Here is a 25841-nt window from a genome sequence, read left to right on the forward strand (position 1 = left end):
GAGAGAAGATGTTTAAAATGTAAATAATTATTGTTCTCTTAATAAACTGGTTGTGTTATTAGTATCCTTTTAAAAAAGTGTGTGTGTGTGTGTGTGTGTGTGTGTGTGTGTGTGTGTGTGGCGCTAAATACTTAACATTCATTAGTTATCCTCTTCTAACACTTGGCATTTCATTTGGCTGCTTTCCTGGGTAGGACAAGTGGGAAAAAATTTTATCTTTAACTACTGTACATATTTCTCTGAAGAATGCTGAGTAATTTTGGTTATTCAGTGGTTCTTGCCTAAGGCCCCAAATCATTAGATAAAAAGTCTAATAAATAGATAGCTAATTAAATAGAAATCTCAGTTCTTTTTTCTTTTTTGTTTAATGGCAAGAAGAATGCTTGTTTATAAAAAGCTGTCAGTGAAATTGAAATTTCCAGTTATCTTGCTAAGCTACACACTAAGGCAGCGATTTTCAGACTTTTTCATCTCATGGCAAATAAACTAATTACTAAAATTCTGCAGCACACCAAAAAATATATATATATTTTGCTGACCTGACAAAGAAATAGATATAATTTTGATTCATTCACACCGGATAGCTATTGTCGTGTGTACTGTTGTCAGGGAATAGAGGTCAGGTGCGCCTGATTAAATGGTCAGATATTGCATGTTTTTAAAATTCTTGTGGCACACCAGCTGAAAATCACCCTTCTAAGGAGAAGGTATTTCTCTTTTGTTTCTAAGTGTTCCCTTCGAAACTTTATTTGGGTATCCTTTCTAGAGATGTATTCTCAAGTCTGAAGGAGTTTTTGGTTATAGTTTTAAAAACTACTCTTATTTCCTCTCATAGTTTATTGTTTTTCACAATTTATATTATTTTAATGGGTTTCTAACAGTAAAAGAAGATCCTATGTTTCTGTAGTACTTTGGCCTAAAATTTTTGCCATTTCTTTTCTTTAATGGTTATGACTAGGAATATGTCCACTGTTTGGATACTTTCTTTGTAGCTTTGAACTTTTCAAGGCCCTTTGAAAAAATATAACCTGAGACAAAAAATTAGCCAGTTAAAGAGTCATTCTTTTACTTTCTAAAGGAAGGATTTTTTTTTTAAAAAAAACCTCACATTTTGTTTTGAGGTATCATTTCAGTCCAAATATACTGTAAGAATTAATACTAAAATTGAAGGAAAAAAGACAGTAGGCCTCTTGATTGAAATAAGCATGAGGATCAATGCTTATACATTGATAACAAATATTTTAATTTATGTCAAATTTTGACTTGCTACATCAAGATCTAATTGCTTAAAAATATTTCAAGTACCTATTGTTTGGTTCTTCATAAATGTGCATAATTATAATGTACATCTCTGTTAAGAAATGTAACCATATTGTGGTACAAATGATTTGTATGTTCAAATGATAAATGTTACCATTCACTTAACTGTTAAGAAATGTAGCCATTTTATTAGCTAGAGGTTTTATGGCATTTTCTGTCAAGCTGTTAATTTTCATGAAGTTTGAATGTAATCATTGTCTTCTTAATTGAACTTAGGAGCCTGAAGTATAGAAATAAGTTACTTTAAAGGTTTCCTTGGCTTTTAACATGTTGTAATCTTAGTATCGAGCTATTGCCAAGGATGATAATTGAACAGTACTTCCTACTTGATAGATTTTTATTCTTTATCGGAAAATATACCAGGCAAATGTCAAACATTTAAAATGGTGATTCTTTTTCCTTCTGATGTGGTTTAAATCATTGTTTGCTAGATACTGCTAAATGTCATCCTTTTGGAAGTGTCTGTAATAGGGAGGGGGCTTTCTTAGCTTAGATCTACTCTAATATATAAGCACTTGAAATGTGACTAATGTAGATTGAGATGTGGTATAAATATAAAATACACACTGGATTTCAAAGACTTCATTTGAAGGGAATGTAAGATATCAGTAATTTTAAAATCCTGATTATATATTGAAGTGATATTTTGGATATATTAGGTTAAGTAAAGCATTAAAATTAGCTTTATCTGTTTTGTTTTGCTTCTTTTCATTGTGGCTACTAGAAATTTTTAAATTAAACATGTGACCTGCATTATATTTTTATTGTATAGTGCTATCTTAGATATAAGAAGTCCAATCTGAATAAATGTATACTTAGAATTAAAAGAGCAAAATGAGAATGATGCTTAACTCTTTTTACAGTGAGTTCTACTGTAGAAATCATTATAATGCAAGCCCTTTGCTGGGTGCATGATGACTTGAATGAAGTAGATGTTGGCAGCTATGTTTTGAAAGTTTGTGGTCAAGAGGAAGTGCTGCAGAAGTAAGTTATTCATTTCACTACTGAGCAACATCTTTGGAAGTTTCATTTTTAACAGATTAAATTAGAAAAACTTCAAGTTTGATTTGTAATTCAAAAATACATTGGGTCCTACTGAATTGATTCATTGTATCAGTAAAATTGTGTTGGGATTTACTTTGTCTAAGAAATCATGTCTCAGACAGTGGAGGGATTTCAGAGATAATTAAGACATGGTATTAATATTTCCCTTAGAAAGCTTATAGTCTCAGATGGAAAGAGTGGTGGTCAATAGGGACATCATCATAGCCTCCATTTTCCTCTCGTGGCATGTACTGTTACTTTTTACCAGTGGTCAACTGTGATTTCCTTTTATTTACCTGACATAATCATTATATGACTTTTTCCGAACCAGGTAATTACTGCATCTGACATTTTAGACTGGTTGTATTACAGATTTCATTTAGGCTGCTAAAAATGTCCTATCCCTATTTTTTAAATTGTCTCCATCTTCTTTCTTCTTTCCTCTGACTCTTTTTCATGTAGAATTAGTCCTTTATGTAAATGCTCACATTTGGTTAAAAAAATCATTCCTGTATTTTACCATTCTCTTCAATTTCTGATGCAGATACAATTTATATTTTACTCTTACCTCTGTAATTTCTAGTTTTAAGAAAATAAAACATTGATGAACACTTCATGTATTTTAACAGTAAGCATTGCCTTGGAAGTCATGAACATATTCAAAACTGTCGAAAATGGGACACAGAGATTAAACTACAACTTTTGCCCTTACATGCAATGTGTCGAAATCTGGCCCGAACAGTAAGTGTTTGCATTATAACTGAATTGCATTTGTTTAAATCTGAATGATTCTGCTAATGAGCTGATTGGCAGTTTGTATATTCTCCAAGATTTCTGGGTTGAACTGGAAATGATGAACTCTTTATCTCAAAAGGTGTCTTTTTAGCAGATGCGGGGAGATTTTTTAATCATAGAGGGTTAGGTAGCATACTATTCAGAGCTAAAAAGCCTGTTTGAAAATCAAAGTGGAGGAATGAAAGTTTGATTTGTAATAGTTTTACACAAGAATGAAAATGTCAGGTCCTAGTCAAGGAGAAATGAGGTAGAAGGAAAGATTTTTGAATACTAATACAGTTTTTTGGGAAAAAAAGATCCACATTGACCTTTGAACCAAACTGAGAAAAATACATTATTTTTCACCAAATGAAAACTAATTCTGTGTTTTAAAAGTACCGTCCTTTTTTTTTTTTTTTTTTAGTTTAAAGCAAAGTAGCATGCAGAAAATGAGGCCATTTTATTGCTGTATCCACACTTGGATTTTAATCTAAAGAAAATTCACTTGGTAGAATTTTGGGTGGGAAAATAGTCATTTCTACTTTCTCTTTATTAGGTTTTGCTGCTATGTTAGGTAGCATTTATTTCAACTGAGTGGAAACTATTTTACAAAATTCATTATTTTTTAGCAGTCATTAGTAACTTTTCTTTTTATTTCTTAAGGAATGATATTCCTGAGTGTTTACATAGTAAGGACTTGTGGTAGGAGAGACTAGTGCCTCATTTATTGGTGGTAAGGTGGAGCGGGTAGTGATTATCATTGAAAGAAAACGCGGAAATTCAAATGATTTCTTTCCCATCTGTTTCCCACCCACCTTCATTTGGCTCTCAGCCATCTTTTAAAAGTATTTTTAGCTTCCCAGTCTCTGTATATAGAATAGAAGTAGTTTTTGGCTTTGGGAGCTATTTATATATCAGAAACCGGACTTAAAAACGTTACGTTTTTCTACCTAAAAATTTTCAGAATATTCACTTTTTTTGAGTCAATTATAAATAATATTTATAATCCTGATAATATTTCCCTCTGTTCTGAAAAATCACTTTAGCTTCTAGAATTGATCATACACTTAACCATATTTAACTTGGCAATAGTAAGACCAAGGAATAGATTTGATTTTTTGTGTGTAAACATTTGTGTATATATGTTTGTTTAGGCTGAAGATGATGAAACACCTGTGGATTTAAACAAACACCTGCATCAAATAGAAAAACCTTATAAAGAAGTCACGACAAGGTTTGACATCTAAAGCTTTAATTGCAGCTTTTCATACTTTATTTTGGATGTAAATACATTTATTTTGGCAAATAAAACAATAATTTTTATATATAGTATCCTTCAGCCACAATAACTATTCTTTATTTCAGACACCCTATTGAAGAACTTTTAGATTCTTATCACAACCAAGTGGAGCTGGCTCTTCAAGTTGAGGTAAGTCTTAATTCACATTTTGGTATGATGACTTAAAGATTCTTGTCTCTGTCCTGGTTTAAATACTAGTGTTGGTGTTGGATAAAATACTGATGAAGGGCTATTTAAACTATATTCTTTTTTTTTTTTTAAGATTTTATTTATTTATTTTTAGAGAGAGGAGAAGGGAGGGACAAAGAGAGGGAGAGAAACATCGATCAGTTCCCTCTCACGCCAATGGAGGACCTGGCTCAGAACCCTGGCATGTGCCCTGACCAGGAGTCGAACCAGCACCCTTCAGTTTGCAAGACAATGCCCAACCCACTGAGCCATACCACTCAGGGCTAAACCATATTCTTGAAGTTGATGTTTGATGGCTTGTTTTCTGACCCAGCTTATTCACCGAAGTTGTCAGTAGTGTTTAGTCAACATGCCTACTCTTACTTCAGCTTTATTACTAAGAACCCTCAGTTCTTAGTAATTCAAAAAAGCATTTATTGAATGCTTATTATATGCTAGTTATTGGAGTTATGAAAATTAATGACCTAGTCCTCATCTACCAGGAATTTAAAACTAGTGATGGGGATTTAAACAAAATTTCAGTATTAAATGTAAAGTAGAGGTATGCATTGAGGTTCTTTGGGAGATCAAAGGACACTTCTGTCAACCTAAGGGTTCAAGAAAGGGTTAAGATGTTGCCTGAGTGACGTCTTAAACAGTATGCATTAGCTAGAAGGTAGTTGGGAACAAAAACACAGATGTGATACATGGGGTGGAAGTATAAGCACTTATGTAACAGAGTACAAAATGTGAAGTGAAGGCAGACCTTAAGTTACCACCTTATAGTTCATGTTAAAGTGTTTTACTTTATTCTCTAGATAAGGGGGCCATACTCACTCCACTTTCTTTTCTTTTCTAAACTATAAGAGAAAGTTTATTTAGAAAGTTACAGAAGCTAAAGAAGAGCCTTTGGAGCTTAGGAGAGGAAGTTAAAGGCAACACTGCTGGTCGGCGGGGAGCTGGGATGGGAGGGGACAGACACGTGTGCTCCCAGGAGGGACAGTGCACCTCCAGTCCACTTTTTTCTTATTTTGCATATTTAATATTGTATTTTTGACTTTGGAATTTGCATTAACATTTTCATGCCACAAAGGTGCACTAAATGCAAACTTTGTTACATAAAACAAAATGAATGTTCTTCTTTGATTTATATATTCTTATCCCTCAAAGATTTCCCAACTTTCACATTTCATATTTCAGCTCTGATCAATTGCAAATCTAATGTCATCAGAATAAATATCAATGGTAATGGTAGTATAGCATTCCACCTCACCTTGTAAATCAATTAGATTTTAAAAATCTTGTTGTATATCTACTTTATATGCTGTTGATCTGTATACCAGTTTTAATGTAGAATTATCATTAGAACTCACAAAACAGATTATGTGGAATCATATTATACAGTATATAAGTACTATTTTCCTGACTGTAATAACAAATAATAATAATAGCTATCATTTGTGAACCATCTATGAAGCAGCATCACTGTGTTGAATCCTCTATATCATTATCTCCATTCTTCACCATAGCCTACAACATTGGTTTTCACTGCATTTTATAATTGAGGAATCTGAGGCTCAGAAATGCTAAGAAAGTTCTCCAAGGCCACATAACAGCTAAGCAGAAGATAGGGCCACATAGTTCCTAGACCCATGCTCCCTCCAGTACAGCATGTTGCAATGAAGAATATCATAACATGCTTTTTTTTTAGCCCTAGTCATATCAGGTGAGAGTCAAGCACCACCATGTCAAGGTCAAAGAACTCAGGTTCTTTTTTAATGCCAGAAATGATTGGTGTGAGTTTAGAATAATCACAGTTACTGGTTATCTGGAGGAGGAGTACGCGTGGTGTATTTAAGGTCTTTGTAGCTGGAATAGAATGAAGGATGGGGCAGGGGTGGAAACAAATCATTTAAGATGTTTTGCTAACCACAGAAGAGACGATGATAGTTTGGAGCAGGGTGATTACAGTGTAAGTGATGAGAAGGGGTTGAATTCTATGAATATTTTCAAGTTTATGCTAGGATGATTTATTACTGAGAAATTCGATGTGGAGCATGAGAGAGAGGAATGAAGTGTAACTCCAAGATTTTCTAACTGAGCATTTGAAACTTTGGAGTTGCCTTTTAGTGAGATCAGGAAAAATTGTAAGAAGAGCAGGTTTTGGGAGATCTGGTTCTCAATTTTGGGCATTATGTTTGGTGTGACTATTATTCATCCAAATAGTGATGTGGAGTAGATGGTTGGATATAAATCTGGAATTTAATGGAGGAAGTCCAGGCTGGAGACGACGATGAACTTGGGAATCAGCAGACTATAAATGGTAATGTTCAGCCATGAGACTGGATGAGATCACCATTGCAGGTAGAGAAAAAGAGTTCAAGGACTGAGCCCTGAATATATCTCCCATGTTGAATAAGAAAGTCTACATGTCCCTGCAGCAACCACTCCACTTCTTTATTTCCCTTGCAGCAGAACTCTTGAAAGTTACTGTTTTTGCTGCTCCCATTTCCTCTTCTCATTCTCTTATGAAACCTCTCCAGTTAAGATTTCAATCTCAGCACTTCCCTAAACTGCACTATTAAGATCACAAAGGACTTCCATGATCATGTTTTCAGTAATAAGTTATTAGTCTTTATTTTTCTCAGTTTTTCCGTAGTGTTTGATAGAGTTGATTGTTTCTTCCTTCTTAAAACACTCACATGACCTCTGGGATACCACTTGCTTGGTTCTTCTACTTCCAGTGTCCTGTTCTCACTCTCTCCTGTAGCTTCCGCCTGATCTCCATCTTCCTGGCTTCCTAACATTAAATGCCTCAGGGCTCAGGTCAAGGACCTCTTCCTTTCTTCCTGCATTTACAGCCTAGGTGATCTCACTTAATCTCATGTTTTTAAATACCCTGCATATACTCATGGTTCAAATTTATATCTCCAGGCTGAAACTCTTCTCAGCTCCACGTTCAGGTATCTATTACCTGACATTTCAAATTTAAGATTTAGAAAACTGATTTTTTTTATATTATCCTTTATATTTATTTATCACAATTCCCTTTCTCAATAAATGGCAATTCTGTCCTACCATTTGCTCAGGCCAAAACCTTGCAATCATATTTGATTTCTCAAGAAAAAGATCTTTCACATCCACATTCACTCTAATTCCTGTCTGCTCCACCCCAAAAATTAAGAATGTGACCACTTTTTATCACTACCAAGGCTACAGTCCTTGTCAGTTACAACAGTTACAGTAGTTCCTTACTGGTCTCTCAGCTTCTGCTTGTCTTTATATAGTCCATCTCCCACAGGTAACCAAAATGATCATTTAAAAATAAGTCACTAAATGCAATGTGGTTTCTTAGATTGCATCCTGGAAGAGGAAAAGAAAATTAATGGAAAAACAGGTGAATTCTGAATAAAGTCTGCAGTTTAGTTAATAGTAATGTTCCAGTGTTATATCTTAGTTTTGACAAATGCATTGTGGATACGTAAGAAGTTACTAAAACTAGCTTCCTTGTTGTACAATAACTCTGTACTATTTTTACAATTTTTCTATAAATATAAAATTTTTACAAAGTAAAAGATTTAAAGACATGAAAAAATAAGCACAGAAAGCAAATGTAAAATAAAAGAAAATCAAAGCCTAAAGATGATTCTTTGAAAAGATGAATAGAAACCCTTTTTAAAAAAATATAGATAAGTTTTATTTCTTCCATCAATTGAATGCCAGAGAGAACACTTTGTACTAGACAGGATTGGTGGAACCAAAACCAAATTTCCAGCAACAAAATACTGAGTCCTCAGTTCTACACCCTATTCATGTTAAACACCCTCCTTTTTATTTTTATGAATACTGCCAAATTCCTTAATCTGGCCACTGCTCCAACATGCAACAGCCAAAACCACATTGCCATGACAATTTCCAGTTTCTTTATCTCTCTATCTTAAAACCTTTTAAAATGGTAAGTTACGTCACTCTTTTGCTCACAAGTTTGTGTGCTAACTTAGTAAAATTCAAAGCCCTAATTTTGGCTTCAAGGCCTTACACATCCTGACGCCCCACCTCTCTGATCTCGCCTCATACCCCTTTCCTTCTTTGTTCTGGGCAGTCAGTAGGTGTGCTCCCCAACTGAGGCCTTTTTGCTTTTCCCTCCATTAATGCTTTTGCCCCAGGTACTTGGCATGGCTTATCTTTCAATTCTTTAAGGTTTGTGTCTTATCTGAGAGCTCTTCACTGACCATATTATTAAAATAGTAACTCTTATGATATTAATTTCCATATTTTTATAGATTTATTGAGATATTAGGTATTTGTTTTGAAAGATTTTATTTATTTTTAGACAGAGGGGAAGGGAGGGAGAAAGAGAGGGAGAGAAACATCAGTGTGGTTGCCTCTCATGCACCACCTCTTGGGCCCGCAACGCAGGCAATGTGCTCTGGCTGAGAATCGAACCAGCGACCCTTTGGTTCACAGGCTGGCGCTCAATCCCCTGAGCCACACCAGTCAGGGCTATTGAGATATAATTTATATACCGTAAAATCTACCCGTTGGATATCTACAATTTAGTGATTCTTTTAGTAAATGAATAGAATTGTATCATTATTACCACAATCCAGTTAGAACATTTTTATTACTCCCAAAAGTTTCCATGTGCTACTTTGCAGTCATTCCCCATTCAGCCTCAAACAACTACTGCTCTAGTCCTTGTCTCGATGGACTTGCCTTTAATTGAGATTTCATGTAAATAGAATCATATCCTATATAATCTTTTATATCTGATTTCTTTCTTATGCTGTACTATTTTTAAGCTCTGTCCATGTTGTAGTATATAAGTTGTAGGATGTAGCCATAGTTTGTTCCTTTTGTAATTGCTCAATACTTTCTATGGATATACCACTTTTTGTTTATCCAGTCAACTAGTAATGCCATTTAGAATGTTCTCAGTTTTTGTTTATAAATAATGCTGCTATAGTCATTCATATATAAGTCTTTGTGTGTATATATGTTTTAATTTCTTGTGTGGTAGGTTGTAGGAGTCGGGGGAGGTCAAGAAGTTGCAGAAGTTTTCATTCCTCTTCACCTTTGCTTTCTAGAGATAAGATGTTAATTTATTTTAATAAAATGAAGTTAAAGTTGCAGTAGGGGTTTTGAGACAAGCAATAATGGTTTGGCTTTATATTCTAAAGGGAAAGGGAAAGAGAGCTGACCAAGGGCAGGTAAAAGGAATGTTAAGTGGCAGGTAGGTTCCTGCTGAAATCGGGGCCTGTTGAATTTGTATGGTTGTGAGATTTGTTAGAAGTACTCAGCTATCAGGCAGAGAAGTTTCTGGTCTCAAAGAACAGGTTTTGTCAGAATGAGGGTGTGAGGGCTAGAACAAAGGGGATTATGATCAGAGTATGATATTGTAGATGAGATTTTGATAGGGTACAGTTTTGGGATTGAAGATACTGTGTTTTCCACATAGACATTTATGTAACTGAGGATTATCATAGGATGTAGGGTAGAAATTCAGATAAATGACCAGAACAAAAATTCAGCATGCAGTGGGGGAAGTGACCGCATGTCAGTGGCAAGGCAGATCACTCAGCCAGTGCCAAGTCAGGAGGTAGGAACTAACACTAGTTATTTGAACAGGGAAATTTGAAAAATCAGTAATTAGTAAAAGGTAGTTAATTATTACAAGGGGTTAAAGAGGACTCTAAGGCAGACGTTTGTATATTATTGACATGTCAGATCAAGTCTGTTGCATGTTTTTATAAATAAAGCTTTATTGGAAGGTACCCATGCCTATTCATTTATGAATTATCCATGTCCGTTTTCATCCCTAATAGCAGAGTTGAATTGTGACAGGCTGTGCGGCCCCAGAGACTGAAATATTTACTCTCCTGCCTTAAAAAAAGCCACTCCTGCTCAAAGGGGTGCTGAAGTAACAGGTGCAAAAAAGCTACTATCATCTCCAGGTTGAGGAACAGTGGATAGTGAAGGAACTCTTTCTCTCACCCTATGCTGAAATTTATGGCTGTCGTAGGAATGCACAGGTTCCCTGTGGCAAAGAAACTTGCTACAACTGTCAGATTGGGAGAGCATGGCCTGGAAGTGCAGCTGGCACTGGCCTTTGAGGATCACTGGGCTCCTACCCTGAATTTAGAATATGGAGGGCTGGAACCCTGATGAGAGGTACCTTCTGCTGCCATTGCCTTTGGGTGTCCCTTTGGTGCCCTCTATTGACAGATCCTAACGTTGTACCTGCTTGCAAAGGAGAAATGTTTAGTAGCTCCAGTAACACAAAGTAGTGCAAAGAAACGTAGATTTGAAACTGATGCATAATAATTTGATAGTTGGCACAGGAAAATGATGGAGAATAGTACAGGAAAAATGGCATGAGCCTTAAAACTGGGAAGGTTTTGCGTGAAGGTGGAGGAGTAAAAGTAAGCAGCAATATAAGGAAGCAAAGATGGTGAGTGAGCTAGATAATAAACCTTCAGGTTCTGAGGACAGCCGGGTAATTGGGTATTTGAGAAAATGAGGTGGTTTCATTTAAGCATGGAGATGAAGGGAACATTCAGTTTATAGTAGCCAAGCTTCAAGGGTGGAAAAATTTAAATTTTTAAAGAACAGTGCAGTACTGAGTTTCAGCCCATTCTAACAGTACTTGGCTTGCAAGTTTGGTATAAATGTTTGATGGATTGATGCATTTTATAAGAATGTTTCTTAATGAGGTGTATACTTTAGGATGATGATGGGGGAATGGAGAAGTATTTTTAAGTCATTCTCATAAGGTAAATGATTTTATTATGTATTTGTACGTGTATACTTTTGAATCATAGTGAAATCAACTGTGGTTGAATAGTTCATAGGGATTGTCCTCAAGGAAGTTTTTTTCCATCAGATAGAACTTTAAAAATGATGGTTGTATAAATGCAAATAATGTTTAAAAGTTGACTCATTTCTAGTAATTGTTGCCCAATGTTATTAATATGTTACCAGCCTTTAAAGAACTTGTTTTTTGATATCAAATTTTTGCTGGAGGGAGAGAAGGGTTGATGTTTTCAATGTGGAAATTATGTACAAAAGATAACTTCATTTTTTTTAGTGATTTAGTAATTTATTGCTAATATGAAATTAATGGCATTTGCACATGAAAAATTTTGTTAGGCAAAGTGAAAATTTACCAGGCCTGCTTTTTTCTACTTTAAACTATGTAATCGAAATGCAACCTTGTTTCTTTTCTTTTTCATCGCAAAAGAGTAAAGAACGTCTATTCTTAGGCACATCTGACCAATGTCTAGTTTCTGACTTCATTCCTGAAATTGATGTTTAAATTCCAAATACTTACGTTTGTTTATTTTTTATTTTTAAAGAACCAACACCGAGCAGTAGATCAAGTTATTAAAGCTGTAAGAAAAATCTGTAGTGCTTTAGATGGTGTAGAGACTCCTGCCATTACAGAATCAGTAAAGAAGCTAAAGAGAGCGGTTAATCTTCCAAGGAGCAAAAGTGCTGATGTGAGTATTTTTAAGTAATTAGCATTTTATTACATGCAGCTACGTACTAAAGGGGGCATCTGTCACTTAAACTGGCAGATTTTTGCTTCTGGACACAATGTCATTTTAACTTTAGCTTTTACTTGAGTTGATTGGGTGACTTACCTGGTTAGGTGGGGAATTCCTAAGAGGAGGTTGGAAGAGCTTTCCAAGAATTGATGTTGAACAGGTGGGTGCCAGACAGTGAACCTTCTGTACGTAGAGCAGGAACTCGGGCATCAATGAGTTGGTTAGCTTGAAGGACCTGGACAGTAGTAGATGCTGTTTCTCCCCCTGGGTGGAAATGTCCATGACCGCCAATAAGGGAAGTTCTATTTTGGACTATACCTCCTTGTTGAGAAGACCCATATGCCTCAGTAGCAGTGACTTACTACTTCAGTAGAACAGGTTAGGAGCCCTCTTTTGATAGCATATTATTGCTTTTTAGTAAAAGCTCTTCCCATGCTATTTCCATGGGTATTTAATTGATTCTGTTCATAGGGATGTTCATAGCTGTTACTGAATGGATGGTAGACAGTGGGTTGCAAGACACGATAAATTTAAAGTTATGTTGATGGTATGCCCCTCAACAAATATCTAAGAGAAAGCTTAATCCATTTATTCTCAGAGAGCCTGTCCATATGGTATATAAAAATTTGGGTCTCTTTTTTTTTATTATGTGCTTGGTTTTAAAAATTTAAAAATATATATGAAATCACTTGGAGGTGATCAACTACCATGGTCTTAATGTTTGAGGTTTCTATTCAGTATGTTAATTTGCTGGATCAACGAGCAGAAAGTAGGAAGAGAGCTCAGAGCTGTTTTGAGACACAGGTAAAGGAGTTCTAGTTTCTTTAAGGCCATTCTTACCATGCTAAGTAGTAGAGCAACTAATGGAAAATAAAATACTGTATTAGTGTGTTTATCACTTTGTGTTTCAAATCTTAATGTAGTTCAATGAGGCACATTTTGTTGAGTTTGTGTATTTTACAGTAATTTTCAGTTACTCTATGGTTTTCTTTTTTGGTGAAATTTTTTTGGGTGACACTGGTTAATAAAATTATAGTATTGTGATTTTCTTAATATTAAGAACCATCTCTTGATTTGGTTGGGGGGGTTTTACTTTTTTATTGTTTTATTAGTTTCGCAGACACTTTTGGGGAGGTTCCCCTTGGGAAAGTTTTGAAATGAGAGATTAACATTTTATGTTATGTCATGGGCCATTTTTTTGACTGGTTTGTTTGTGTACGTAGGTGACTTCACTGTCTGGAGAGGGAGATACTAGCAAGAGTCCGACTAGGGGTATGTATGTCTTCAAGATCTTTAAATTATAGCAATAATTGTTGCGTTTTCAGAGAATTATGTTAACTGTTTCTTTACATCTAGGCTCACTGAATTCTGAGAATCCTGTTCAAGTAAGCATGGGCCAATTAACTGCAGCAATTTATGATCTTCTCAGACTCCATGGAAATTCTGGTAGGAGTCCTGCAGACTGTGCCCAAAATAACAGGAGCATCAAGGAAGCATGGACCACAACGGAACAGCTCCAGTTTACTATTTTTGCTGCACATGGAATTTCAAGTACTTGGGTATCAAAGTAAGCAACTCTACAGAGTAAAATATGTACAGCTTTACCCAGCAGTTATTCTAATCTTGTAAAATGTCAGCATCCACTGTTATCTTGGTATTTAAGTGGATGATTCACCACATACCTTTGTGGTTTTCATAAAAACTACAGAGATTTTTGAAGCAGTTCCAGTAAAAATATCATTCCCACTACATGAAAAAAGTCAAGGAAATATGTTTAAACTTACAAGGGCAAATGTTGATGAATAAATTAGTTACTTTATGACTGCTATTCTTTTGGCTGTCCTTTCAAACCAGGGTAATTTGAAACTGTAGTGGGACTAGACGTTAGCGCAGTTTTTCCTTTTAGTACAATAGTTTACTGATTGCCAGGCTTTCAAGTTTGCAAGAGCAGATGTCTTCTATAATTTTTAATACGGGTTTTTTCTTTTGGATTTTTTTTGTCAATGCCATGGTTTGCCAACTTCAACTTACTTGCAAGTGAGTAATATAAACTGAAAAGTCTGAGTTGAATAGTTTAAAGTAAATAATTTTATAATAGCTTAATGCTATAAAATAAGATAATGCCCAATAAAAAGTTACCAAACACAAATTCCTCTTACATTGAACTTTATATAAAATAAACAAATGAAATATAAAACATAACAAAATGAGTTAAATGTGGTGTATTAATTCATTCAAGAAATATTTACTGAGGCCCTGGCTGGTGTGGCTCAATGGACTGAGTGCCAGCCTGCAAACCAAAGGGCTGCCAGTTCGATTCCCAGTCAGAGCATAGGCCTTTGTTGCAGGTTAGGTCCCCAGTTAGGGGAACATGAGGGGCAACCACACATTGATGGTTCTCTCCCTCTCTTTCTCCCTCCTTTCCCTCTGTCTAAAAATAAATAAATAAATGTAAACAAATCTTTAAAAAAAAGAAATACTTACTGAGCACTATCTGTGGGCTGTGTTCTTCGAGCTAGTAGAGATTCAGCAGTAAACAAAGGCAGCAAAACTCTGCCCCCCTGGAACTTGCATTTAAGTGGGTACTACTGCTGTCTGAAGGTATTTCATTCTTTTAGAATCATTAGCTAGGGGTGTTTGTGAACCAGTGACAGTAGATTTAAAAAAATATATTTATATATATGAACAAAGTGATTAATGTGTAAGCCTAACAGTAAGTTAGAATACTAGCAGAATGCAGTTTTATTGAGCCTAAGACTTCTGTCCTACAAGATTGCCTGATTGTATCTAACCATCTCTGTGCTTATGGCAATTAGCTAAATTATTGCTGTCTAATGAGAGAATATAGAAGCATCTGTTCTCATCGATGGAGGCCTCCTAATAAAGACTGACTCAATGCAAGTCAGATTACTGCACGATTTTTATGCTTTACTGACTCTGTTTCAGTGGCTTAGCAAAGGAAAATGGCACCTACGGATGATAATGTTTATACTCTCTCTTCCTAGAATTTACCTAAAAATAATTGCTTGGTGTCATTCAACTAAAATCAAAAGCTAATAACTAACTGAGCACAAAATTTAGGTACAGTCTCCAGTTGGTATCATTTTGCCCCCTTAGACTGGCAGCTAGGGATTACATGTTTCCTTCTGTATTCCCTTTGCTATGTCTCTTTATTTTACAGCATTAGCAATTGTTAAATTTCAGATCTTTTTCCATAAGTTCATATGAATGATGACCCAATTATTTCAGATAATAGTCACTTTTAGGAAGAATAGCTAATGACATATATTTGTGTTAACTAAATTGTATTATCAAATAAAAATTAAATTAAACTCTTTCTTTTCTCAGTTATGAAAAATACTACTTGATATGTTCCCTGTCTCACAATGGAAAGGATCTTTTTAAGCCTATTCAATCAAAGAAGGTTGGCACCTATAAGAATTTCTTCTATCTTATTAAATGGGATGAACTGTAAGTGAAGTTTCTGGCTTTTTATTTTTTTCAGTATACCATTTACTTTTTTCCATGTATGCATCCTAGTTTTTATTTTTATTACAATTTCCATTAAAATCCATTAAATTCTTACTGATATCTTCAGGTCTTTTCTAGATATAATTCTATAGAACAGAAGAAAATTTGATTCAAAAAATCTTAAATACTTTTTTAAATCCAGAAGTTGTTAAATTGCAGGAATATAGCATTCTTCCTAGATGTTTTCAAGTTAAAAATACTCTAGAAAGGTGATATAACATTCCTTAGTTTAGTATTTTTAAATACTGTTTTTACAATAAAGGAAGGCTTTCATTATTTGGGTGGATAGGACATTGCAGAACTTTTTACTTTTTATTCTACATTTATTAAATGGTTTCCTATTCTTTTATTTTTCTAAATTACAAAAATCACATGTCTGTGAAACTAATCATGTAATACAAAATGTATGTAGGGTAAAAAGTGTCACTTTCTTGTTAACATTTAACCATCTCATGGTTCTTCAGAATGACCGCTACTGACTGTGTGTGTCCAAAAAGGAAACTGGTAAACATATACATGTGTCTGTATATATGTGTGTACACATGTATCCCGAATCAGAAATACTCATAAACATCTAGTTTTTCCTAAAGAAAATAAAAATGACTACTATTGTTTTGCCTAGAAATTAGCAAGCATTGCAAGTCTTGAGTAAATGCACTAACAAATTTTAGAAATATTAATCTTCATATTCTATCTGATTTGTTTTTTTCTATTAATACATTTTGTTTCCCCTGTAGAATTATTTTTCCCATCCAGATATCACAATTGCCATTAGAATCTCTTCTTCACCTTACTCTTTTTGGGATTTTAAATCAGAGCAGTGGAAGTTCCCCTGATTCTAATAAGCAGAGAAAGAGGCCAGAAGCTTTGGGCAGAGTTTCTTTACCTCTTTTTGATTTTAAACGGTAAGTGGCACTGAGCTGTGATGGTGAGTTTCTATGGACACATCGGCAGCATCAAAATTGGCTAGAGAAAAGGGTGGGGAATGACGACAGGCATGAGGTAATGAGCTGCCTTAACTTTCTTCAGTGTAAAAGAAAGTCATGTCAGAGACACAGATCAGAGGAAAGCAGTTATTCTGCTATAGTTTAAACATATCTATATGGGTAGTCAAAGGATTGTTTGCCACTCTCTGTTTCAGGAAAAAAAGCAGCAATCAGTTAATTTATAAAACTCATTTTCTGGAAGCATTTTATTGACATAATACTTAGTCTTTCAGATGCCCTTGATATTACTAAAACAACTCCATTTTTCTTCTTATCCCTGTCCCATACTTCTCAAGTTTCAGGGAATCTGCAGCGGAACATTATCCCCTTCCTACCTGACTACCTGACTGATCTACCCTTTCTGATAGGGGCTGCTGGCCTCCTGTACCCGTGTAGAAACTCCAGAGGTTCTACATGGGCACAGAAACTTAATGATCCTTAGAGATAAAGAAATTCCTTTCAAATTTTTGTCTACTGATAGCCAGTAATCTATCTGACCTTTTAGCGGACAAGTTTAATTATGTTTTTAGTAACAATATGTTCCATGAGACCATCAACAGTCTTCCTAAATGAAAAAAAAAAATCAGTTGAACTAAGTTTGGGATGGTACCTTTCATAAAATACATGGTAACATTTTGCAGCGTGATAATGCACATTAACATATTAAAGTATTTCTAAAGTTTTGCAGTTAAGCCTATTTTGTTTAACAATATTACTCTGTAATAAACCCATAGTATGTACTGTGTGCTAAGTGTTACTAGTCTGAGTGCTGTACATGTCCTTATATTCCTCACAACAACCCCGTGAAGGTTGTTATTATCCCTTATTTGTTACAGAGAGCTTAAGTGACTTGCTCTACAGCACTTAGCTAAAAAGTAGTAGATTTTTTTTTTTTAGGTGAAGGACTTAGCATTCTTTCAAAATTCAGGAGAGTAAGGTGATAATTAAACAATTAGTTTGTGTCCAACACTCTGCTGTTGAAACAGTGGGCAGGTGGCATTCAGTTTGAGGCTTTGCCAAGTGCAGTTAATCTAGGTAATGTTAGTACTTAACATTCAAAAAATACTTAGATATTAAGAGGGAAGATGATTTTATATTAATACATATAAAGAAACAAAGTGTTAATTATTTAGTTCAGTTAATTTACTGTAGTATAGAAATCGGAAATTCTGGTCTTGAAATTATTCTTAAAATAATTTATGTTAAGGTGCAACTTGCATACAACCCGATGAAGTCACTGTTGTGGAAGCCAGATGACTCAGAGGCATTTCAGTCAGCCTCAGCAACAGATGAGCTCTTAACTCATTTTTAAATAAACAGACCAAGCATTTAGCTTTTCTTTCCTTTACAGTTGTATCTCAGGGTTACCAAATAATTGGTGTGAGAAAGTTTTTTTATAGAAAAATTTCAGCTAATACATGCAGATGGAATGATAGAATATCACAAGTTTGCACCTCCCCCTGAAATGATTTAGGTCAGCATTAGATTTAGGCCAGAGTCTGAGTCTTGGCACTATTGATATTTTGGGTCAGGTAATTGTTTGTTATGGGCGACTGTCCTGTGCATTGTGGGATATCTGGTAGCATCCCTGGCTTCTGCCCACTAGACGACAGTAACACCCCAGTTACCAGCCAAAAATGTCTCCAGAAATTGCCAAATGTCTACTGAGGGCAAAATCATTCTTGTTTGAGAACTGTTAATTTAAGCAATGATTATCAATGTCTGCTTAAAACCATTAAGTGTTTAGCTTTTCTGGAACTTTATAATTTGGATGTTTAGACTCATAGCACCTAAATAAACTGATGTTAAAACCACAGAAACAGAGAGAAACCAAACAATGTGTGCCTCTTTATGTAATGCCATAGAAAGTAGTATACACTACCACCTACGAAGTATTAACTATTCTTGCCAGATAACTAAACCCAAATCAGATGAAGCCTCTAGATCTAACTACCACTTTACGACAGAAAATATAGGCGATAAAGGGGCATGCTGAATGACCAGAGTAATGCAGTTAGTAAAATCCAGGGTAAGGAAAATTCTCAGAACAAAAGACTTGGCTTCTTCAACAAACGGCAGGGGGAGAAAGATAGGAAGAGCATATAGATTACAAGGGTAGGCAAACTTTGTAAAGAGAACCAGATAGAAGTAGTTTAGGCTTTGCAGATCATATAGTCTTCGTCAAAAAAGCAAAAGCAGCGATAGACAGTATGTAAATTCATGTGTGGTCTTGTTATAATAAAAGTTTATTATAAAACCAGATAATAGGCTGGAGTTTTGTTGACCCTCGAATTAAAGATACTTAAAAAGACACATCAAGCAAATACCTTGCTTGGATCCTTATTTGAACAAACCAACTAAAAAATTTTTTAAGACAATCTGGGAAATTTGAATACTGACTAGATAGATAGCTGATGATTTTAAGTAATTATTGTAATGACATTGTACTTATTTTAGAATAAAACTGTACCATTTTGAGATATATAAAAATATCTACAGATGAAATGTGATAGGAATTTACCTTAAAATAATGTATTTCGGGGTAAGAACAGGTCTAAAAAAGACAGACTGCAATGTGTCAAAGATTTAAAGGCTGTTAACCTGTAAGAGAAAACATTAGGACTAGAGTCTAGCTTTGGAAAGGATACTTGCTATTTTAATAAAATAAACAAGTTTAATGAAGTTTTCTGCTTTTATATCTTATGTTTTCAGAAATTTCTGTGTAAAGGTATGTCAATATCTTTGTTGATAAATGTTTTTAATTTAAGTAGGCCATAAACTAGTTGTCTAGGGCAAGCGTCAACACACTGCAACCTCCTGCCTGTGTTTTGTAAATACACTTTTGTTAGAATACACAACACATACTTATTTATGTATTATTCATGGCGACTTTTGCACTATAATAGCAGATTGAGTCTCTGCAACAAAGATTGTATGGCCCAGGAAGTCCAAAATATTTACTGTCTGGTCCTTTAGAGATAAAGTTTACAGACTGGACCATGGGCCAGGGCGCAGATAAAACTTCTTAAATGATTGGTGCTATGTCACGAAGTAGGTACTGGTTTTTTGGCATGTATTTTTATTCTTATGGTAAAAGTGAGGGAGCAGTTCTGTAATCCAGTCTCGCTTTGTTCTGGGAACAGTGCGTTCTGTTCTGTCCTCAACCCCATTCCTCCTTAGTTATATGTTCCTTCATTCTCTCTTCCTTTGTTCCAACCCCCGCACTGTAATCCATTTACCTACAGATCAGTACACAATGGAGAGTGATTCTTCTGATATGTTTTTAAAGATGACGTTCTTATAAAGAGGATGTTTCATAAATGTTTGAATACTAATGTTTTAAATTCATTACTGTGTTGTGAGTTTTGATTAGTTTTTAAAATAAAAACCACAGTATTTTTCTGTTTACATCATGAAGGTTTTTAACATGTGGAACTAAGCTTCTGTATCTTTGGACTTCATCACATATAACCCCTATTCCTGGAACAATCCCCAAAAAAGGATGTGTGATGGAAAGAATAGTGTTACAGGTAATGGTACTTCTTGACATATGGAGAGGCTTATATTTACATTTCTTTTATAAGAACTGTGTGTATACCATGATTTGGGTTGTTATTAAAGAAGCCTAATCAATCTTGTTTCAATTTTAGGGTCTATTTTCAATTTAAATGCCAATGAACCATTTCCTATTTCTGAGAAACAGGAATATATGCCCTGGTAACCCATCCCAAGCAATATATGTACTACTGAGAATTACCAATGACATAATCACTTTCAGCAAAAGGACATTAATTTAATATATAATCTAAAATTCACCTTGGTGGCTAAGAAAAATCAATGTTTTCAAAGAGAAAAAAGCTAATGTGGAAAATATGTGGCCTGTTCAGGTGTAATTGAACAAATTCTGTTAAATTTTTAAGGTTGATTTTCCTTCTCCCACATTTGATATCATTTATACCACTCCTCAAGTTGACAGAAGTATTATACAGCAACACAACTTAGAAACATTGGAAAATGATATAAGAGGGAAACTTCTTGATATTCTTCACAAAGACTCATCACTTGGGTATGCTCCTTTGATTCTGTTTTGCCTAGTTATCTCTTACAATGTAAAGCTCAAGTTAATAGCTTGTTAAGTGCCCTGATTTAGTTCATGATTTAGCAATGTTCTCAATGTGGAAAGTTTTCTTTATCTGTTTTTAATTATCTATAAATACTATATAACTACAAAAAATTTCAGAAATTTGTACAGGTCAAAGTTTTTACGTGATCAGAAGGGAACTGTATATATAGTAAATAGCAATAGATAATTTCCTTAGTGTATAAAATCAGTAGAAAAACCAACAACTCAGTGGTAAATTAGACAAAGAACATAAATAATTAATTCTTTGGAAAAGAAATACACTGTCTTTTAAACGTCTCAAAAGATGTCAGTCCCTCAGTAATTAAGGAAATGTAAATTGATACAAGATACCATTTCATAAACATCAGATTGTTGAAAATTAAAGTGTCTTACCATAGAAAGTATTGATGAAGATACAGAAGATGGGGATTATACTGTTGGCAGAATTCTAAAAAGCTTTGGAGAGCAATTTGGCAAACTCTATAAAGGTCACAATGTGTCTAGTCTGTGACCTAGCAGTTCCACTTCCAGGTGGTTATATATCTTAGAGGAAAGACCCCTTTTGTATTTGCTTATGGAGACTCATTGCAGTATGTTTTTGGTTTATTATAAAACTGATAGGGAATGTCCATTAATGGGCATCAAATTATGGTACATTTATCCAACAGAGTACTGTGTAACTATTAAAAATGAAGTTTTAGCTATGTACCAATGTGTCAGATACATTAAATGAAGAAAGCAAGGAGCAGAATAGTGTATTAGTGTGTTACCACTAAAGGGAAAATATCTGCATACACCTGTGTACGTGATTCTGTACAGGTGGATTCTGGAAGAAGATACAAGTGCAGGCATTTGCCACTGGTAGGGGAATTAGAAGAATGGAGACACCTCTGCCCTTTTTTTTCAATATTTGAAATTTTTTCATTATTCCAACTGAGATGAATACGTTTCAGCATGTGTATTATAGATACAAAAGTAGATGGATAGGTAGTAAAATAATGAAATCTTTCATTCACCTAAACATTTGTCATTAAGATTAAATTAGAATCTCCAAAACAAGTTCTTTCTTTTTAAATAGCCCTCAATTGAGCTATATAATCATACTCCAAAATTTGGTAATAGCAATTGTGCATTACATGACATTTGATTTTACTTGTACAAAATGAATAAAATCCTTGCTCTTAGAGTGGATTTTGCTTATTCAACTCTGATTTCTAGTGTCTGGCATCTGGTTAGAGCTCAATAAATTTTTATTGTACTGAATTATCCTTCATTTTCATAACTAAGGCTTTTATCAAGGCAAAATGATTTCTTTGTGTTCCCCAAATTAGGGTAAATTAGTGGTGTTTTGCTGTACATTGCATTTTTCTATTCCAGATTAGTATTAATGGTTCTACCAACAAGTGGCTGTCCTAAAATGAATAAATGTTTTCTTTGTATTTTTAATCATTGAGACTATAACTGTTATTATGATATCATTGAGAAGTAATTTAGTTCCTGTTATGTATGCAGACTTTCTAAAGAAGACAAAGCCTTTTTGTGGGAGAAACGTTATTATTGCCTCAAACATTCAAATTGTCTTCCTAAAATACTAGCAAGTGCCCCAAACTGGAAATGGGCTAATCTTGCCAAAATTTACTCATTGCTTCAGCAGTGGCCTCCATTATACCCACTGACTGCACTGGAGCTTCTTGATTCAAAGTAAGTTAATCATTATGGAATTTATTTGCATTGCTTTATCATTGTTAATTTTTTCCAGTAAGGTATTATATTTCAGGAATACTTCCCTTTGCTTTAACATGAAAGCAGTTCCATACAATATAAATGTGTAAATGTATGTTTCTACTAATATACCTTTAAAAAAAAAAGAATTTATTTATTTTTAGATAGAGGAGAAGGGAAGGAGAAAGAGAGAGAGGGAAATACCAATGTGTGGTTGCCTCCTGCACACCCCACACTGGGGACCTAGTCCACAACCCAGGCATGTGCCCTGACTGGGAGTCAAACTGGTAACCCTTTGGTTCGCAGGCCAACGCTCAATCCACTGAGCCACACCAGCCAGGGCTACTAATATACTTTTTCATTGAGATTATTAAAAAGGCATTTTATATTTAAAACTAACCTAAATATGTAATTAGGTTGTAAATTTTGAATAATTTGTTATATTTTTATGATGTGGGCCAAAATTAATTTTCATAAGCTTAAGGTTTATAAACCAGTTCCCTAACAGAATTTGTATAGCACAGTAAGATTTTCTTCCTAAAAAAAAAAAAGAAAAAAAGAAGAAGACACAGATTGCATTTGAATAAAGAACAATAGTGAGCATTCATTGTCAGGAATAGATTTAGATTGTGTTTTGAGGAAATATAGCTTTATTAGAAAGCAGTCACCATCAAATCTTGATTTTTGTGATACTCTTCTAGATTTGCTGATCAGGAAGTGAGGTTCCAAGCTGTGACTTGGATCGAGGCTATTAGTGATGATGAGCTGACAGATCTTCTTCCACAGTTTGTACAGGTGAGTTTTTTACTTGGGTACCTACTCTTCTTACGACCCCCCTACCCCCCATTTTTATGAGTAGGGGACTTGCTAAAAGATTCCCCTTTCTGTTTTCATAAAAAGTACTTCTGTAGTGTGGAAATGTTGAGTTGCATTGCATTTGGATTTTGAGTGAATTTTTTTCCTGCTGTTGCCAGATGCGCCCCCCCCCACACACACACAGAGTACATACACACACACACACACGCCCCCCCCCCCACACACAGTCTATCTAGAAAGTATACATGTCCTGTGAAAAGGATAATTGAAGATTAAGACCAGAAGGTAAGTTGCTGCGTTATGTCGATGGCGCACAACCCATTCTTGTTGTAGTAACAGTGGTTGGTTGGACTTTTTCTGGACAGACCTCATATATGTATGTGTGTATAAATGTGGATATATAGATGTAGATCTGAATTATAATTCTTTGACTTTTTAGATTCTCAGAACAAATCAGACTTGAGCTTTTATTTTTCTTTACCAGCCATTGAAACATAGCTAATGAATGTTATTCCCAGGTCTATGCTTTTCTGCTTGATTTCATTAGTTTAGCCTAAGTTAATTTATCTGTTTCACTTTTATCAGTATCATCTTTTATCAGTAAGCTGTATATAATTTCTTTTTTTTTTTTTGATAATTTTATCCTAACAGTGTAGTATGGGTTTGACCACTAGTAATTCTTTATTTTCCTTTATGTGTAGGCTTTGAAATATGAAATTTATTTGAACAGTTCATTGGTACGCTTCCTTCTGTCCAGGGCATTGGGAAATATACAGATAGCACACAATTTATATTGGTAAGATTTAAATTTTCTTCACTACTTTATTTCCATTCCTAGTATTTATACAGATGACATACTCTGAAAGTCTAAATGGTACACCCAGACCACCTAATGTGGATACCATATGTTTTATGAAAGCATTATTATTAAGAACCTAAATTTTTATGTCCTTAGAAATAAAACAAAAATTAATAAAACTTTCTATTTGGCATGTTAGAGTTCTATAATAATAAATGAATTTTTACTTGTCTATATGGCTGAAAATAAATTTCTGGAGACCTAAGATTAAACTTGTAAAATTGATTTTTGGGAGATGTTCACCTAGGTTTCAGAAGAGGCTGACAAATATTTTGCTCTGTTAGGCTCCTCAAGGACGCCCTGCATGACGCCCAGTTTGGTTCCCGATATGAACATGTTTTGGGTGCTCTCCTGTCAGTAGGAGGAAAAGGGCTCAGAGAAGAACTCTTGAAGCAGTCAAAACTTGTACAGCTTTTAGGAGGAGTAGCAGAAAAAGTAAAGCAGGCTAGTGGATCAGCCAGACAGGTATGTACCCATAAAAGGTAATATAAATATTTTGATATTAAAGGATCTTTACAGTGCTGACAGGTGAAGTTATTCTTTGTCTATAAACAGCCAGTAGAATTGTAACTACACCTATGCTGTTTTGGGCAGATGAATTTAAAGGTTATTTAAAATGTTTAGGAAAAGATTTTACAACCTAACTCAGAAACTGTCAGTGCTTTAATTTTCACGTTTATTAATTCCTTTCTGGTTAAAATGGTTCTCTTGAGTTTTTTTCATTATTTTGCTTTTTAACTTTTGTAACTAAAAATAATAAAATTATGACTGGATGTTAATGTTTTAAAAAATCTCAATAATGAACAAGGTTATAGAATTAAAAAAATCAAGATTCAGTTTTATTTTCTTGCACAGTTTGCTGTTTTTCCTTTTTGGGCATTTTTTATGATTTTACACACATATACACTTTTTTTTTTGGAAATTGTGTTTTTTTTACTTCATCTTGGAGAGTTCATGTCAGTACACATATAGTTACAATTCATGTTTCTTAATGGGTACATAATATTACAAGGTAATTGTAGCATAAATTATGAACCATTAATTACCTCTGTGTAGGTTGGTTACATATTTTTCTCTTCTTAAACAGTCCTGCAATGAACTTGAGTGTATAAGTTTTTGCCCCTTATTTCTTTATAGGATATTCCTACAGGTGAAATAGTTAAGAGCTGTATAGATTTTTAGTTACAGTAGTTTAGATTGCTCTACCAAAACATAAGTTATATATTTGTATATGGGCCAGTATACATCTCTCTCCCCACTAATATATTATGAAAGTGTCTGTTTCCCACCTTGTTGCCAGAACTGGGTATTATCTTAAAATTTTTCATCTGATGAAAAAATATACCTCATTTTTGTTTAATTTCTGTTTATTTGAATGTGGATTTTAACATGTTAAATATGAACATATGTTCTGTCCCCTCCCATGCTTATAGCCTTTGCCCATTTTAATTTTATTTTTATGGTAAACATTAAATCTCTTTAGCAACATTTGACAATTGGGCATTTAAAACCTTGGGTCCACATCATAATTTTGTTGTCCTATAAATACATATTCACGAGAGGGAAATGGGGAGAGAGGTAAGGGGGGAAAGAAGGGAAAGGGTCAAATCAAGGAACATATACAAAGGACCCATGGACAAAGCCAAAGTGG

At 34.5% G+C, this 25841-nt stretch overlaps 1 protein-coding gene across 1 annotated transcript in view; it reads left to right on the forward strand.

Annotated features, from left to right (window-relative positions):
* The window catches only part of PIK3C2A (phosphatidylinositol-4-phosphate 3-kinase catalytic subunit type 2 alpha), an 85900-nt gene that overhangs the window by 40606 nt on the left and 19453 nt on the right, over positions 1 to 25841 (forward strand). The window contains exons 5-19 of the mRNA XM_054586035.1: positions 2184 to 2304; positions 2994 to 3105; positions 4293 to 4372; positions 4504 to 4567; positions 11962 to 12105; positions 13377 to 13425; positions 13510 to 13720; positions 15502 to 15624; positions 16422 to 16589; positions 20089 to 20200; positions 20591 to 20736; positions 22306 to 22494; positions 23217 to 23310; positions 24033 to 24127; positions 24475 to 24655. Coding sequence (XP_054442010.1) covers positions 2184 to 2304; positions 2994 to 3105; positions 4293 to 4372; positions 4504 to 4567; positions 11962 to 12105; positions 13377 to 13425; positions 13510 to 13720; positions 15502 to 15624; positions 16422 to 16589; positions 20089 to 20200; positions 20591 to 20736; positions 22306 to 22494; positions 23217 to 23310; positions 24033 to 24127; positions 24475 to 24655 — 1889 coding nt within the window. The remainder of the gene's footprint in view (positions 1 to 2183; positions 2305 to 2993; positions 3106 to 4292; positions 4373 to 4503; positions 4568 to 11961; positions 12106 to 13376; positions 13426 to 13509; positions 13721 to 15501; positions 15625 to 16421; positions 16590 to 20088; positions 20201 to 20590; positions 20737 to 22305; positions 22495 to 23216; positions 23311 to 24032; positions 24128 to 24474; positions 24656 to 25841) is intronic.

This window comes from Pteronotus mesoamericanus, unplaced genomic scaffold (genome assembly GCF_021234165.1).
Source record: "Pteronotus mesoamericanus isolate MK-2021 breed Mesoamerican mustached bat unplaced genomic scaffold, CSHL_Meso_final contig_90, whole genome shotgun sequence".
Lineage (NCBI taxonomy): Eukaryota > Metazoa > Chordata > Mammalia > Chiroptera > Mormoopidae > Pteronotus > Pteronotus mesoamericanus.